This window comes from Ciconia boyciana, chromosome 24 (genome assembly GCF_034638445.1).
Source record: "Ciconia boyciana chromosome 24, ASM3463844v1, whole genome shotgun sequence".
In the NCBI taxonomy this organism is placed as follows: Eukaryota; Metazoa; Chordata; class Aves; order Ciconiiformes; family Ciconiidae; genus Ciconia; species Ciconia boyciana.
This window is the reverse complement of record NC_132957.1, coordinates 5809611-5826022: the sequence shown is the minus strand read 5'-3', so window position 1 is coordinate 5826022 and position 16412 is coordinate 5809611. Positions and strand designations below refer to the sequence as shown.

At 50.9% G+C, this 16412-nt stretch overlaps 1 protein-coding gene across 4 annotated transcripts in view; it reads right to left on the bottom strand.

The window, feature by feature from the left end:
* SBNO2 (strawberry notch homolog 2) overlaps positions 1-16412 on the bottom strand; it is a 67789-nt gene that overhangs the window by 4776 nt on the left and 46601 nt on the right. For all 4 annotated transcript variants that reach the window (XM_072845248.1, XM_072845247.1, XM_072845249.1 and 1 more), the window contains 23 exons: positions 15928-16020; positions 15186-15282; positions 14620-14780; positions 14030-14163; positions 13406-13496; positions 11908-12051; positions 11272-11389; positions 10734-10839; positions 10388-10541; positions 9815-9991; positions 9057-9154; positions 6467-6549; positions 5227-5427; positions 4486-4661; positions 4149-4280; positions 3728-3863; positions 2956-3068; positions 2367-2438; positions 1755-1863; positions 1362-1436; positions 851-994; positions 550-644; positions 107-199 (listed from right to left, as the gene is read on the bottom strand). In XM_072845248.1, coding sequence (XP_072701349.1) covers positions 107-199; positions 550-644; positions 851-994; positions 1362-1436; positions 1755-1863; positions 2367-2438; positions 2956-3068; positions 3728-3863; positions 4149-4280; positions 4486-4661; positions 5227-5427; positions 6467-6549; positions 9057-9154; positions 9815-9991; positions 10388-10541; positions 10734-10839; positions 11272-11389; positions 11908-12051; positions 13406-13496; positions 14030-14163; positions 14620-14780; positions 15186-15282; positions 15928-16020 — 2802 coding nt within the window. The remainder of the gene's footprint in view (positions 1-106; positions 200-549; positions 645-850; positions 995-1361; positions 1437-1754; positions 1864-2366; positions 2439-2955; positions 3069-3727; positions 3864-4148; positions 4281-4485; positions 4662-5226; positions 5428-6466; positions 6550-9056; positions 9155-9814; positions 9992-10387; positions 10542-10733; positions 10840-11271; positions 11390-11907; positions 12052-13405; positions 13497-14029; positions 14164-14619; positions 14781-15185; positions 15283-15927; positions 16021-16412) is intronic.

Sequence of the window (16412 nt, the reverse complement as noted above, 5' to 3'; positions counted from 1 at the left end):
CAGCAAGAGGCCAGACGTAGACCTCTTACAGCCATGGTGGACCTTCTCCTGTTGGAGTCACTCTCCACAAGCTGAGGTGCCACCCTGGCAGAGCCCCGGGACCTACCTTGTAGGAGAGGTAGAACCCATCGAAGGATCCTGTCAGTTTGAGTGACTTCTCATAAGCTTCCTCCCACTTTAAGCCTCTGTCGACACTGATCTAAACAGGGACAAACAGAGGGATTCTGTAACTTCAGAGCGCAGGACAAGTGCATCAGTGTCTGTCTCACAAATCGCACCCTCAATACAAAGTTGCTGCTGCTGCAGCCTAGAAAGAGGCACTTCCAGACTGCCCTCACGGGTACGGCAGCCTGAGCCCCTGGGGCAGGGCCTCTCCTTGCCTCCTCTGTGTAACTCCCAGCATCAGTCACCTGCTCACGGCCAAGGCAGATGTGACTGAAACATGACACAAAGCCACAGGGCAGGGGGAGGGACCCAGCAGCTCACAGCCCCAGACTGGGAAGGACTGGAGAAGACTGGACTGCAGAGATAGCTGTGCAGGCTGCCTACCTTATAAAACACAACCTGCCCATCCTGCGGGTGCCCAGGGGTCAGGAAGACCTCCTTGCTCTCCTCATAGATCTCATCCACTCCTGGGGCTAAATCTGTAGAAGGAGAAAAGACTGCTGTAAGATACATCTTCCCATACCACCTCCTCTCCCTGCAAGAGCCTCAAGATCTGTGCTGTGTGGGGACACCGCAGTGCCCAAGATGGCTGTGGCCGTGGAACAGCCATCAGTCAGCACAGGGAGGAGCAGAGAACCTCAGGGATGCGGTAGGGAGAGGTCTGGCCACCCCTCTTTCTCCATACCTAGGATGCCCATGTCGTATTTGCCCTCCTTCTTGTCCTTCTCAATCAGATAGTCAAAGGTGTCAGAAAAATACTGGAAGAGCATGTTCTGCTTGTCCACCTCCAGACCCAGGATGCGGTTCAGGAACTTGGTGATGGAGCAGTCTGCAAGAGCGTGCTGGGTCAGGGAACATGGCGCAGCCGGACATGTAGCCCACCAGCACGCTCCCAAGGAGAGCCACCCAACAAGCCACCCATCGTCCCTTCCCAACGGCAGCACAGCGCCAATGCACAAGAGAGCAGCCCAAGGGCTGCTCCTCCAGCTGTAGCCAGCTGCCAGGCTGCGCAGGGAAATGTGACCTGCAGTGTGGGCTAATCCCCACAGGACCCTCCCCTCAAAGCAAACATCCTGCCCCAGCTGCACAGCAAACCCCTCGAGGCTGTGCTCCCCTGCAGATGGACCGGGTGGGCCAGGACACCCCTGCCTCTTTCACTTCTCCCCTACGCTGGACAGGAAAAGCTTGACACATACCCTTCTCCACTGAGACGGTGCCATATTTCATCTGATTGCAGCAGATCCCCACAGAGATGAGACCTTGCTTCATTTCTGGAATGGCAGAAGACAGCTTGTGCACGTTAGGGTTAAGCTTCTCCTCAGCAGTCCTGCAGGGCTGCCTCCCCACGAGCTGTGCCCGTTATTTCACAGCTAAGCTTGTCCCAGACCCGTTTTCCCCCACCTCTGGCAGGGTGACATGCATCTGGGTGGCCAATTGCCCTGCTCACTAGTGAGCTGCTAAGCCAGTGGTACTGTTCCCCTCTCTGACCTTCTGCTCCAGCCTGCTGCTCCGTTCTTCAAGCATCCCAAACCCGAGACCGACCTGGCCAGCAAGATGCAAAGAAACCCCAGAGCTGGTAATGTTCTTACCATGGAAAAACGCAGCCTCCCCTCTGTCATAGCTCTTGGGCACAGGAACTCTGTTCTCCGTGTGGTTGAGGATAGTGGAGAGAACTCTGTCTAGTGCTTTAGCCCCGTACTGTGAAAGGAGACAAGAATCTAATCTGGGACAAACCCACATTGGCAGCCCAGCAGTGGACTGAGTGTGTCGCAACACTTCTGCTGTGTGCCGCGGAGAAAGCCATCGCCTCCAGGAAAGGCCACTGACCTGGTGGCTGTGCCAAGGGGAAGCCGTGTGTCAGGGACCTCCTCTGTCCCTATGGGACCAGAGTATAGGAACCTGCTCGTCCGCACCCCGGTGCTGGCACCAGCTCCCTTGGGGACAGGGGCCCAAGCGCCCTTCCCTGCTCCCCCGTGGGAGCACAACCCTCGCACCAGTGTGGTGCTCAGATGCACAACGCTGATTACTGACGCAGTTCTGTATGCTGTACATGAGGCTACCCGCGGGGAGCTGGGTGCTAGGCCAGATCCTGCCTGTAGATGCCAGCAATGATCTTCCTGGCTCTGGCTCCCACTGAAGGTACTTGCTAACTACTTCAACCCCTCCTTGGCTGAGCTACCCCGAGAACAGCCACAAGTTACCTTATTCTCAAAGTTGTACTTGCTGAGGTCTCGGGATTCAGTGGCCCGTCGGTCTCCGTGGGTTAAGGCACCCTAGGAAGGCAGACCAAGCAAAAAGTTCTTACTTTTAGCTGTTGCAACACCCCAGAGAAGGATGGCCAAAGCCACGTCTCAGAAGAGGCCAGGATAAGAACATGCTCTGGGGAGGCAGTGATCCTCTGGAATACTGAGACTTTACCAAAGTATTTGGGGATTTATCAGAAGTGAAGAAAAATGAAACAAACTAATTATTCCATTAATTATTTCATCAGCTTTCTGGAAACAGAGGGGTTTACGCTCCCATAACAGTGGGGGAATTCCAGCATCTGGAATTGGGTTCTGCTTCCCTGAAATTCCTCCTGATGCCTTGGTTACGTATTCTTCTTCACTTCCTTTCCCAAATCCCAGGATGCTGAAAGCCTTCTGTGTTCCACAACTGCAATGCCTTCGGTCAGGGGTGATGCAATCCCCTGTACTAGTTACACTGGCCATGCCAGGGGAACACCGAAATCGAAGCTCTTCAGAGAGAACTGGACCTGACACATTAATCTCTTTGCTGCAGGGCACTTACTAGGCTCTCCAGACGTTTTGCCACGATGGATGCAAACCTCCTCTCTCCTGCCAGCTCAGAGATAAGGAAGACATACTCTGGAGCAGAAACCTGGTTCGATCGGTGCGTTCGGCCTACAGGGACATGAGAACAGAAGTGAAAGGAGATGTTGGTACAGCCTGGCTGGTACGGGAAGGGAAGCTGAGCAGGAGGTGAGCGCGCCAAAATAACTTTCTATCATGCTGGTTTTCAAAGGACAGAGGCACAGTCACATTCATCACCCTGGTGCTGCTGAGACCTTGGCAGAGTGGAGTTTATAGCCCTGACCCTCTGGGGCTGAGGAGTGACTCCCCAGTTTGAGCTAGGATGTGCATTACTTCTTTTGTGCTCACGTATTGAGGAACTGTCCCTCCCCATCCTACAGAGCCTCCCCAGGGTGGAACAGAAATCCCCAGGCACCCCGGCCATGTGTCATGAGGACACACTGCTAACGTGTATGGGAGGGTTCCCCCTTCCCACACTGCAAATCACTCCTGAAGTCAACGCAAACCTTCCCCACAAGATAAATCAGTCACAACTGCTTTGTGTCTGCATTTCCATCCTGGCAAAACACAGGAGCACTGTGCTCTGCAAGGTGCTCTATCTCAGAAAGCTAAATACACCTGCCCTGGCTGCAGCACGAGCCTGGCTTGGGCGGCCACGCGCACCTTTCCTTCCCAGGGCTGCCAGAGGCTCCGTGGTCTGAACCGCACTCAGGGGAAGGGGACAGTGACCAAGAACACCCAGCCCTCACCAAACTGCTGTATGGCCCGGTCTGCGCTCCAGGGCAACTCCAGTGTCATGTGGACCCGGCGCTTCTGGTTTTTCACCCGTCTGTCTGCTTGGAGAGAGATACCGGAGCTGGAGGCCTCAGAGATTATTGCTACAAGCTAAGGGAGAGAGACAACGAGTGAGAAAGGGGAGTGAGATTCCTGAACATCTGCAAACCACTTCATGAAACAGCCCACAGTGCAACTCCCCAGCCCGTGAAGGGACCCAGGACTCCTTGTCACCCTCCAGCAGGTCAGACAGACAGTCAGAAAAGCTGCAGAGCCTTTTTGGCCTGAAGCTGGCAAGGCAAAAGCATGCAAAGGCACCCTCCCTCTCCTTCCCCTCTCAGTGTACTCGCTCCCATGCAGGTGTTTGGAGGTCTCCTTGGCTCAAACCTGACTCACCTTTTCCCCTTTCATAAAACGCTCCTTCTCCTTCAGGTTGACGTGGTCTATAGAGAGGCCTTGCTCCGCACGAGACTCGAACATGACGGAGCCGTCCGGTCTGCAAACTACCCGGCCCTTCCGCCCCGTCATCTGCACACACCAGACAGGAGAGAGGCTGTTAGCAGAGGGGAGAGACCTGCACGGCGCACCAAGTCAATTTAGAAAGTCAATTCTCAACAGCTTTTACAGATTGCAAGGAAGGAGAGGAAACCCTCTTCCAGCAGGAACCCCCTTTACTGGCCCCTTTTCCTGTCACCCAGTGCCACCGAAATACACTCTTGATTGTGAGGAGTACCTCAGCCACATGCTCCGGGCCCCCAAAGTGATTGATCAGTTCATCCAAGGTATTGAGAGGTAGCTCTTTGCCCAGTGCTTTTACTTTTGCTAGGAGGTCCTGCTTCATCTTTTCCACATGTTCGAGTTCTCTCAAGCCATGAATCTCTTTCTGGGAAGGCAGCACGTGAAAATTATCTGGAACGTAAAATGCAAAAGTTTAGAGTACCTGATAATTGGAAATCAGAGCCGGGGGGGAAGGGGGAGTCACAAAGGGCTTCTGGGGGCACCATCTGATGAGCAGGCAAAGACACCTTGACTTGCAATAAATGCTGCTGAGCATGGAGTGAATTCCCGCTGTGCTTCCCCCTGTTTTGGTGGGGAAAGGAGCACGCAGGGCAAATTCTTCCTGCTCACCGATCACAGCAAGTTAATGTGAATCAACCTCACAATCCCAAGTCTGACCATCACAGGATAAAATCTAGCCAAGATCATAAAGCTGTCCCAAGCACAGAAGGCGCTTCACCGTTCCAAGACGACACCAAGAAAGCCTCCTCGCAGCAGCTCACTGACTCTGCAAGCCCCTTAGCCAGACCCTCCAAGGGACACGTCTGATCTGCCACTGCCCACGCGGGGCCCTGGGGTGGGTGGCTGTCTCCAGCCGTGCACCCACGCACTGGGTGCCACGCACTAGAACGAAGTGACTCCTGTTCCCAGCTCCCCCCGGGGAGGAAGGAGCTGACCCCTGCTCTGCTCTCCTTACTTCCATCCTCAGCTGCGAAGCCATTGTAGGTGTGCTCAACGAAGATGACATCGTCCGTCTCAAACACGGATTCCGGGGAGGAGTTGAAGTCACTGTCGAGCCCCATGTCAGAGTCGGTGCTGCTGTCATCGCTGATCTTGATCACGCCCGCGGGGTCACACATGCCCTTCAGAGCCTTGGCGCAGCGGCCCCTCTGCTTCCCTGCAAGGGAGAGCAAGCGGTGTCAAGGCAGAGTCCCCAGCCTTGTGCATCAATACAGAACAGCAAGTGCCAGCTCAGAAAGAGGAGGAGAAATCACAAAAATAGCTGAGATTGCCCCAAATGAAAGGCTGATCTTGGAGAGACAGAGCCTCTCGGGGAGGCGAGGGGGAGTTAGGAAGGGAAGGAGAGAGGGGGACGGAGAGAAAGAAAGAGAAAGAAAGAGAAAGGAAGAGAGAGAAAGGAAGAACAAGGCAATCTTTATCAGGGCTGAAGCTAGTTGCACACGTCAGGATGAACACACAGCCGGCTCTAAGCAGTGCTAACTCCTCAGGGGAAGGAGTCCGCAGGTTTGATTGCCTCCAGAGGAATGTGCAGGACACGGGAAGGTGCCAGTGTTTTGGGACATTGTTTACTTCCAAGCACAGTAAGACATGCCCCTGCTACGTGAGAGGGTTCACAAACCAGCTTGCGCAGGCTGCTCTGCAACAGCAGCCAGTCAGGACAACCTCCACAATCTGCCAGTGCTGCTGTCCCCCTCTTCCCCCTTTCCCACATCCCACTGGAGGAGAAATCCCAAAACTCTTCTTACCTGCAGCCGCAGCCAATAGTTTGGCAGGGAAGTGATTTTTTTTTCCCCCAGGACACCTGCCGTGCTCTAAGTAAGGGGTAGCGGAGAAACCCCCCTTGCTGCAAGAGGGCTTCAGACATGCAGCCAGGACTCTTGTGCAATCTGCCCACCAGTCTCGGCAAGGAAGCGGCTGAGGGAGAGGGGCATAGCTACTGGGCAAGTGGTGGAGGCGAGGACCTACGCTGTGACAGGGAAGTGGGTTAGAGGGAGGAAAGGGTGAATGACCTAGAGCTGCCGTCCTCCAGATGAGAGAGAGTGACGGGAGATGTGCAGGAGGGCAAACTGAAACCAGGGCAGAGTAGCAAAAAGCATGAAGTAGGGAAAAGGGAAAAAGAAAAAGAAAAAGCTGAGTGGCTGGGGTGAAGCAGCAAGGCAGGAGGTCAGGTGCTGGGCAGTGGAGTGTGCTCTTACGTTTTCTTTTAATGCCAGTTCCTTTTTCTCTCTTTCTTTTGGTTGAAGGAAAGTGCTTCTGAATTAGTGATAGAAAGACGCCTCTGAAAGTAAGATGCAAAATTTATTCTAGCTACCAGGAATAGGAACATCTGCCGGTTATCATGTAGCAATGTGTATTTGAGATAGCACCACATTTCATGAAAGAGGGGTAAATCCTGCACCACAATTACTAGCGCGTGATCAGCCAGCCACTGGTACAGCATGGCTCTCCAGAACAGCAGCAACTCAGACTGAGTGTGTTTCACCAACGGGCTCTGCTGGGAGACACAGAAGTTGGCCACGGGAGCATGGGCTGCGCCAGCAGATCCTCAGCCGTGAAACGGGCGTGCTGAGGGATGCAAAGCACTGTAATGCTGGGGAAAATGCTCTCTGCCGTGGCCTCCCTGCTGGCGGAGGGAGCAGAGCCATTCCAGGGAGACACTGCAGCAGACCACGTGGCATGCCAAAGTTGCAAGACCTTTATATAGCAACTAAGAGAGAGTTTTAAACGGGAAACACTATACTGGGAAGCTGTTACATCACTACTGAAAAATCCAGTAAGTCCCAGCGTCCCAGCCCCTCTCCATGCTCTGATAGCAGAGACCACCGTCAGGCTGTCCAACAAATGTGCTCCACCAAGTCCTCCGATTAACTGGACGTGGGCTCGCTTGCCCACAAACAGAGAAAAGTGACAAAACACGGATATGTAGTGGTTTCAGGTGAATGGAAAAAATCATAAGAGGTGGAAAACAAATGTTTCTGTGGGCTGTTCTGCAAATAACAGAGCAAATGCTTAAATGCTGATCATGTCGGGTGGGGATGAACCCCCAGTGCAATGAGAAGGCAGCGCTGAATGAGCTCTGGTTGAAGAAAAAAAAAAAAAACAACAAACGTTGAAAGCAACAGCTGAGAGGTATGGACATGACAACTCGCCCGTGTGAGAAAGAGGGAGTCTTGGGAACCAGGGAGGGAGCTCTGAGACCCTTGGTGTGAGGGGCTGAAGGAGACAGAGACAGCACCACTCCCTGAACGGGCAGAGCCCTGTGCTGGCTGTCAAGTGATTGCGATTACACGGCACCAGGACGAGCCCTTTTGTCCCGTGTGCTGGGGTGACCCCGGGCTCAGAATGCAAAGACTCACTCTCAGGTCTGGAGCCTCCCTGCCATGAAACCTTGCTCATTTTCCCGACACTTGTACTCCCCGTCTCCCCTGCAAACAAAGGGTTGGGCTGGTATTCACTCACTGAACAATCTGTTTATTTTTAACCCCGTTTCTTGGCATCTTTTAAACAACTGCTTCTTCCCAGCACACTCCCATCAAGAAATCCCCTGAAGTGCTGTAAAACCAGGACACTGCAGTTGGAGGCCCAGCAGATGCCAGAAGACACTCAGTTATCTGGCCAATGCTGCTGAGCAAAGAGCTCTTGCCTCTAGAACTGGGGACAGAGTCAAGCAGTGTGCGTGATCACTAACAGACCCTTCCTCCTTCAACAGCTGAGCAAGGCTCAAAGGGACCACGTAGTCCTCCAGCCCAAGTTCCTCTGAATTCTGCGACATGAAAACCAATCCAAGAGACCAAATCAATCCAAGCAGTTGTTAGACTCGCCTTGCGCACTGTCACCAAACTGGAATTTGTTTTTCAGGAATGGACTGGAGACAGCGGAGTGACACAGACCAACACAACCCCTCCACCAATAAGGGAGGAAAGCTTTGCCTAAACTGGACACATACTGTCTCTGGCATCTCTCATTGCTTTCACCTGCATTAAAAGTCACTTCAAAAGAAAGCAGTAACAGCCCTGTCGCCTGCAGAACAGAGGAGACACAACTCAACCCGATGTCCCAGGTTTTCGTCACCCATCATGCAGGAACAGCTGCGTTCATGGGACGGGCCAGTATATTGAAAGCTGTAGAAATGTGGGGGAGCATAAGCCTCGTTCTCTGCTGAATGGGTAGCAGGAGTCCTGCTGCTGGCTTCACTTCAGGCACAACCAACTCGCCCTTCAGCTAGGAACAAAGGCAACACAACCAGGACACTGCAGAAGCCTGGTAATTGAACGTGTCCTGCCTCGTACGCGTGCTGAAAGCCAACACTGGCAAATCTAAACTCCTTGGACCACTCCTTCCTCTCGCTGCTCCAGCGATGCTGCCTCACGTTATCATCCCAGCCTCTGTCATTACATGAGATTCTCTTGCTCATTTCTTCACTGTCAACAGCCCCATTTTCCAAAGTCAGACCCACACAAACCACATCTGAGCTCGTATTTCTCGCTCTCCTACGCCTGCCAATTCCTTTCAGTGTGTAGAGAGTCGGATCAGGCTGTTCATGCAAGTTTGGACCACAGGAAACTTCAAAATCCAGGATCTAGCTCATAAAGGCAGGCTGAAGAAATAGTGCCTCAAGGACCCAGCTAAGCGTCCTCTCTATTTACAGCTTGTGCAGGGCGAGGCGTTATGAAACTGCATTTCAAGAACTGCAAGTGATAAGTGGCCCCAGGGCAGGGCTTTCCCTAGCACGCCTCCAGCCTCCCATGCATCTCCCCAGCAGAAAAACAGGGATTTTTAACTCACTCTGCAGCAGAGACAAAACAATTTAGATGCCCATCGTTCTCATCCAGGACTTCTCTGGTGCGAGCCTCCCCGGTGGACTGCAGGCCGATGACGATACACTGCAGGGAAACACAAGGGACGGCACAGCAAGGCGTCAGGGAGGGCGTACCGCAGCCGGTGTCAGGGCAAACAGCTACAGGCTCAAGGGATTGTATTTCACAGTCCCAGGTACGTCTCCCTTGGACCCTACCCCACATACGTGTTGGGCCTGTAGCAGAGCTCCTGATCAAGAACCATCTCAAGTCCTTCAACATCCAAAACCCTACATCTGCTCACACCACAGAGAGGATGACTCCGATTACAGAAGCTAACTGACTTTGCTAGGCAGTTTCTGCCTAGAATTTCCAAATCACATCCAGATGGATGAAAGGACAGGGCTGTGCTCAACGTGAAGGATCTGGTACCTCTTCGAGCTTGAACATGACCCAAAATACTGTTTCAGATCAGCTTGCCCACATCTACCACAAATGAGCGGTGGGTAATGCCTCAGAAGACGAGACCATGTTAACTCCCCAGTATAATTTACCGTGAATATTCTCAGAAACCTGGACACTGCACTTCATTCTGGTTAATCTGGAGAGAAATTCATCCTTAAAGAGGTTTGAAATTGCTTTCAAGTCAAGTTGAACAATAATTAACTCCCTTTGGTTGCAGACTACAAAAAAATCACTTGTAAGACTGATGGCTGCTGCCACTGCAGCGAGGCTCTGATACCACACCTTATCCTTCGCCAGCTCTTCCTTGGCAAGCTCAACGAGTCGCCGGACTTTAGCAGCAATGCAGAGATACTTGAAGAAGCGCTGGTGAGCTGACCAGAACTGACCCCACAAGGATTTCCGAGACTCCAAGCCGATCCAGTCGGCTGCCTGCTGGAACACCATCAAGGCCTCTGCCCACTGCAGACAATACCGAGAAAGGCCAAGTTAATATCTTAGTTTTCTTTTTCATTACTGCTGTGCAGGAGGTTATTAGAACAGTCTGGGGTTTGATAACCTGATTTAACATCAGTATTTATGTCACTGGGTTAGGCTGAATGAACAGTCTGGTCATTCTCTCCTTTCTGCGCTAGCATGATGTTGCAAGCTCTGGTTTGCAAATAGGGAACTTTTAAATAGAAGCAAAAAAATATAAGATCATTTTTTATGTAAGCTGAGCATGCGTACCCCTTTTCTTTCTTACAAAGTCTGTGGTCATGGCCACGATTAGGGTCCTCAAACCCTCCCACATAACAAGTGCCCGTGCCCAAAGCGCAATTAAACATCAGTCTCCCCACTGCAGCGGGACCAGCTCACCAACTTCGCTGCCTTGTCGTAGACAATCTTGTACTGCTGATCCAGCGGGATCTCCTCGATTCTGAAGGTCACTCCAGTGAAACTGAGCTGCCTGGCAATGTACATTCCACTGACCTTCATGTCCATTGCCACGATCTCCATTGCACCAACTCCCCTGGGAGAGGAAGACAGCTGTGAAACCCCTTCCTCTGCTACAGGGCGGCACCGGGGAGGTGCCTCTGCAGAACCACCACCTCTCCTGGCTCACGCTGTCCTCAGACACTGTCCTCAGGCATCGCACCATTTCCCAAACAAAGGCTGCCACAAAATGTAAGCCACGTGAAAAGGGATGCTGGACATGACTTACCTCTTTTCAATTGCGTGCAGGAACTCATCAAACGCTCTGAAAGGGGTGCCCTCCCCCCAGATTCCCAGGCGGCTCATGTAAATCATGTTTTTTGGCTCAGAGGCACCTGTTTGAACAGAATTCACTGTCAGCAAAACCACAGAAGTTGTGAATAGTTTTGAGTCGAGTACAGTGAACTCTTAAGAGGACGGTCCTTGCCATCATGCCTCAGGAGACCCAAGGACCTTTCCAAACATTGCCCTCCATACACTAAGTGGGCAAGCATCATCATACAGCTGAACAGCTGGCCAGGAACAAGGTTAACTGGAGACAAACTAGTCTGACTTGCCAAAAAGTCACGAGTAATGGGCAGCGACGGGGCTCGGGGCAGATCTTAGCACCCTAGGCTCCCCTCTAGCACTGCAGTACCATTCACCTCTTCTTGCATGAACGTGTACTCTCGGCGTACGTGCTCACATCTCAAGGGCATCCTTCAGATCACAGAGGTGACTGGCGACCGTTTACGCACGGCGCCCACACAATGCCGAGAGAAGCTTACCTGTGGCACTGGCATAAACAACCCTTGCTTGAGGCAGTTTGTTCTGAAGGTCCAGCACTGCTTTGCCCATTTTAGTAGAGCTGGCATTTTTGGCTTTGTGGCATTCATCAAACACAATCTGGAGGGGAACGTCAGTTAAGGAGAAAGGATCTATTTTCATCACGAGGATGGGAGCAGACAGAAAATACAACCCAGCCTCCTCCAGCCAACTGAACCAGTCCCAATATCAACAGGAGTGACTCGTTCCCCACACTGCGTGAAATCTGTTGGTTTTGCCTAGTCCTCTGCTCCTCAGAGCCCAAAGTCATTTCCCCCTCCCTCTCCCTTCACTTCCAAGGTGTGTCTTGTCTTGTATTGCTGAGGGAGAAGAATGCTGAAAAGGTTAATCCCAGCTGTGTTCTTCCCCTCCTCCCATTACCACTGCAGCCTGCGGAAGAGGAGAGAGAAGCGTGGGGGATGCATGTGCTTACAGCATTTAAATATCTACTGAAGGCACCAGGCTGCTCAGCACAGCTGCTCCCAGTGACTTCAGATGGCCCCAAGCTCTTTGTTCCTTGGTGAAGTATAATCACAAGCATGCAATTCTTCTCTCTCTCTCTCTCTCTCCAGTTTTTTGGTTTTTTTTTAAAAGGATACAACTCCATCAAAATTTTCCCTGCACCAGTCCAAAATTTGTTTTAAGCGTGTCCTGTGCTGCCCGCCTGCCTGGCTTTCACCAATCAGCGCAGAATAAGTGGCAAAGAGGACTCCTTCTGAGGTAGCTGTGTCACCGTATTTAATCTGCAGAAAGGAAGAACAAGAGCAGACACACTCATGAGGCTTGTCCCCGGTATGTCGCACCCATTCTTTGCCCACAGTCGATACCGCTGATTGTGCTGTGACTGTGCAGGACACATGCTCCTGCCTCCAAGAACAAAACCCAATCTGAGAGCAGAACGGACAAAAGACTGCTGGTAGCTGACGTCTTTAGCACTTCTGTTTGGCACTGAGATATGGTGATGACAGGGACTTTAAATCTCTGGACAAGTTCCACTAGCCGATGTGTCAGCACATCTGGACGCATGCAGTGAAATGTGGAGACCACGCTAGGACTTCCATTTTCTGGCCAACTGAAGTTGCTTCATTTTTTTTAAGGAACAGAATGTTCAATTGTTTTGAACCCTCCCATCTGTTTTAATTAATTCTAGAAAATAATTTTATCTTTGACCAGGTGAGGCTGTTGCCTATCTTACTGTCATGGAATAAAAGGTAGGGGGAAAAAACCCATGGTCCCAATCTGAAGAAAGTTCCACTTAAAGCCTTTTTAGTCTGAAAACAAACATCCCTTTCAGTCTCTTAATAGAGTGCATTCAGAGGTGTTGAACACATGTGGTTTCCATTGACTTTGTAAGAGCTGGTTGTTCAACACCATTAAAAACCAGAGGAGAGTGTTTCCGTGAACTGGCCAGCGGTGTGGCAAACACAAGCCTGGACAAGGCTGATGCACTGGACAAGAGACTAAAGCACAGGCCACAAAGAACTCTGTGAATAGTCACTACACAACTGCTGGTCATTTCTTTTGAGAAATACTTCATCCTCATCACTGAATAACTGGAAGAAAGTCTGAAAATTCTCTGATTCGCTCAGCTGGGGAGAAATGCCCACGTGCTCAGCCATGGCACCGTGTGTCTGCAGCCCCCTGCCAGGCACCAATCTGTGCATTTACACGTGCTCCCTTACTCGCATGCTCTGAAAAGCGGTTCCATGAAACCAGCGCTGGGAAACGTTAGCCCAGGAGAGCGGAGTACGGCCCCATCTAACAGGGGCTGTTCCCTCTGCTGGACTCTTCAGGACTGGCGAGAAATGTTCCGGTCCTGCTGCACTTTGCACTTGCCTGGAGACACTTCTCACTCCCTGCAGGAAACAGCTCTGTGCTCACAACGCAGCTCTGCAGAGCGTATAAAAATAGCAAAAGTCCAGAGTGGGAAGAGCATGCTGAGAGAAGGGAACAGCAAGCAGCTTGCTGTCTGCTACTGCCTGTGCCACCAGCCACGCGGAGGCAGAAACGACTGCTACTTTACATGCTAAGGCGGATCCATCTAACTGCTACTGTAGGCTGATTTTCCAGAACACCATTACAACTTCTCTCCCTTACCTTATTCAAAGCATGCACAGGAATGTGGGAGGCTTCAATGTCCTTCAGGTCTCTCTCAGCATCATACTTGAGATCATTGGAGACGCTGAACCTGCAAAGCAAGACGTGGGTCTGGTTATCTCCTAAGGAGATAGTCAGGGCATGCACAGTGATTAATAGCTCTGACTAAAGCAACAGTAGGTGTGCAAAACTGTCGCATTTCCAACTGCCCACACACCTCAACGCAAGATGCTACAGCAGACTCCAGTCTGCCACTTACGACAAGCTGTGTGTATCCTGCAGTAAAACCCCATACTCTAGGGGCTTGAGTCTGCACCCGGGAAGTCCACAAATGAAGTCCCTCCACCGACTTCAAAGACAGCGGGCATAGACTTGACATTGCGCTCCAAGTAGTACATAATCTGCTATTTCATAGTGACTCATTCTCCATCACCGCTGCAGGGGAAATATTCCCATTTCACAGGCAGCAAACAGGCACAAAGAGGTGGAAACGACTTACCAAAGGCCACAGCATGAGTCAACTATAAAGCCAACATCAGCACTAAGGAATTCCTTACTCCCAGATCCAAACTAACTCCAAGGTCTTACGGGAAAAGAGAAAAAAACCCAAACCAAACAACTTACCACAGAGCTTTTTTCCTCCCTTTAAGATAATTTTCAAAGATGATGCCCGCAACTGTCCTGCCCTTTCCAACTCCAGCACCATCCCCAATGAGGAACCCAGCTCGCTGCCCATTGGGTAATAAAACTTCATGTTGCTGCAAAATCAAGAAAAGAAATGGGAATTAAATGGGATTTGCCTTTGCTAACAGCTTTCATGTGAGCTTATAAAAGCACCACTTAACCCTTTCACATATCCCATCGATGCAAGTGCATTTCCTGCTCAGATAAATGACAGCAGGAATGGTTAAGTGTCATGGCCAAGCTCACAAGTGGTAGTTCACGGAAAAGGCCCCCAGGCCCCCAAAATGTAAAGCACTCCCCTCTGCAACAAAAGTCAAGAGTTCCTGCCTCTTTGGGAAACAGACCCCTCAGAAGTCCCTGGCTTCAAATAATCCTTTCAAAAGGCATTTAAAATGCCATATGCCAAAGCTTCTGAAGTTTCATCACTTATATTACAGGTTATTTTAAAACACACCTGAACATCTGTCCGTACAAAAGGCAGTTCCTTTCTAGTGTAAGACATGCAAGCTGGGCGAGGTGGAGCCACATACCTGGCAGGCATAAATGATTGCTTCCAGCTGTAGTGCAGAGAGTGACCCTTTGTCGGCAACGGAGCACGGCAGGGAAAGGCTGTAGGTGATGTCGGGCGGGGGGACGCTGGATAGAGTGCTCGTTTCAACCACGAGGTCAGGGTGGTGCTTCCCAATCTTGGCTAAATGACAACGCAGAAAACAGATAACTCAAGATCTTCACTCCCACAGGGCACCTCAAAAAGGACTGCAGACCTCATAGTAATAGTCTTAGCCCTCTGCTCGGGAAGAGAAGAGAGAAGCCCAACACCTGCTCTTCACTCTTTTGTTCCATTGAAATTTCAGACTGCCAAAACCAAGTCATGGCTCCCCCAAAAGCAAGCAACGGAAAAGTGTTCTGTTAAATTAGCGTAGCACCAACAAAGGATCAGTACACTGGTAAAGTTTTCCTAGAAAATCACAAGCTTGGGATGTGCCACAAAAAACACCATATACTGCTTGCAGGAAAATAAGGGAGCAGTTAACTAGGTTGGTCCACAATGGAGTTAACAGAACTTCCCATACTCATGCGATGGCAAGACACTCACACTTTGAAGGTATATATTCTGCATAGGTCTCCGTTTGCCCCAGCTCTTCCGTTTCTTCCTCCTCACCTTCATCCTCCTCTTCTGCAGGAGCCTGAGACTGAAAAGAAACACAGCATTGACCAAATGTTAACGTTCTCATTGAACTATGGGCACACGCAGTGCTACCCAGTGCCAGAAAGTACCATTTAAACCATCCCTATGCAAATTCACAAACCCTTCAAACACAATTCACCTCATTTCTAGACTACAGCAACATGAGGAAAAACATCTGCGAGAGCCCACCCCGGGGGCCCAGCAAGTGCTTTAAGAGCTACTTTCAACGCCTAGTCCACACCAAATTAGGGAAAGATGTTTACATCACTTTTCAGAGGGGCTGTGGGCTAGCAAGAATTCTGCCCAGCTGTGCTCTAATCTGGCCCTGAGTAAGGGACCTAGACCAGCTTTAAACTCAGCATGGTACTCAGCAGCATAAAGCAAAGTCATGCAATTCCAGGAAGAGCAGCCTCTATAGACTGTGCTGGTTTAGCTGTAAAGAAAGCCCAAATAATTCTTTAACATAGCAAGGTTCCACCAAGGGAAATATAAGACACTTCTGGGAAAGGGCAGTGACCTGTATCTGTCTGATTTTCTTGTCTCACTCCCTCTGAAGGGAAAAATGGTCAGAACTGCTCCCCTCTGCTCTGCGATGTTACCAAGTAAGAGCCTGGTGTCCGATCCTACTGAAGCCAACCATCGTTCTCACCTGGTAGCTTATGAGGAGCGGGGTGTTGGGGACAGCAGGAACATGGTCATTTGAACAGTTTAAGCCAGTGAACGATCTGCTGGGTGAGAACAGCTGGAACAGAAAGGGTGCAGGTGAGAAAGCAGTCTTAACCCTCAGCCCTCCGACCCCAACAACTATGAAAATACAACAACAGTAAAGATACTTGTGCTCTGTACTCAGATCTCACACTCTGATGATGTCAGTCGGCTTTAATACTTTCTGTTTGTGAATGAAAAGCCCTGGGCAATATTCTGGAAACTAATACACCTTGCAAATGCCATACATGCCTTTGTCAACACATACAGGGAATAACTGACCAAGGTAAACACATTCCTGCAAGAAGTGTGAACATGTTGTGCATGTGCCCACGTGTGATGAAAGCCTGCAGGGACACACGTCCTCCCACACCTGCAGGACTGGAGTCTTTCTGCCAAACTACACAGCACTGAGACGGGTCATCCCAA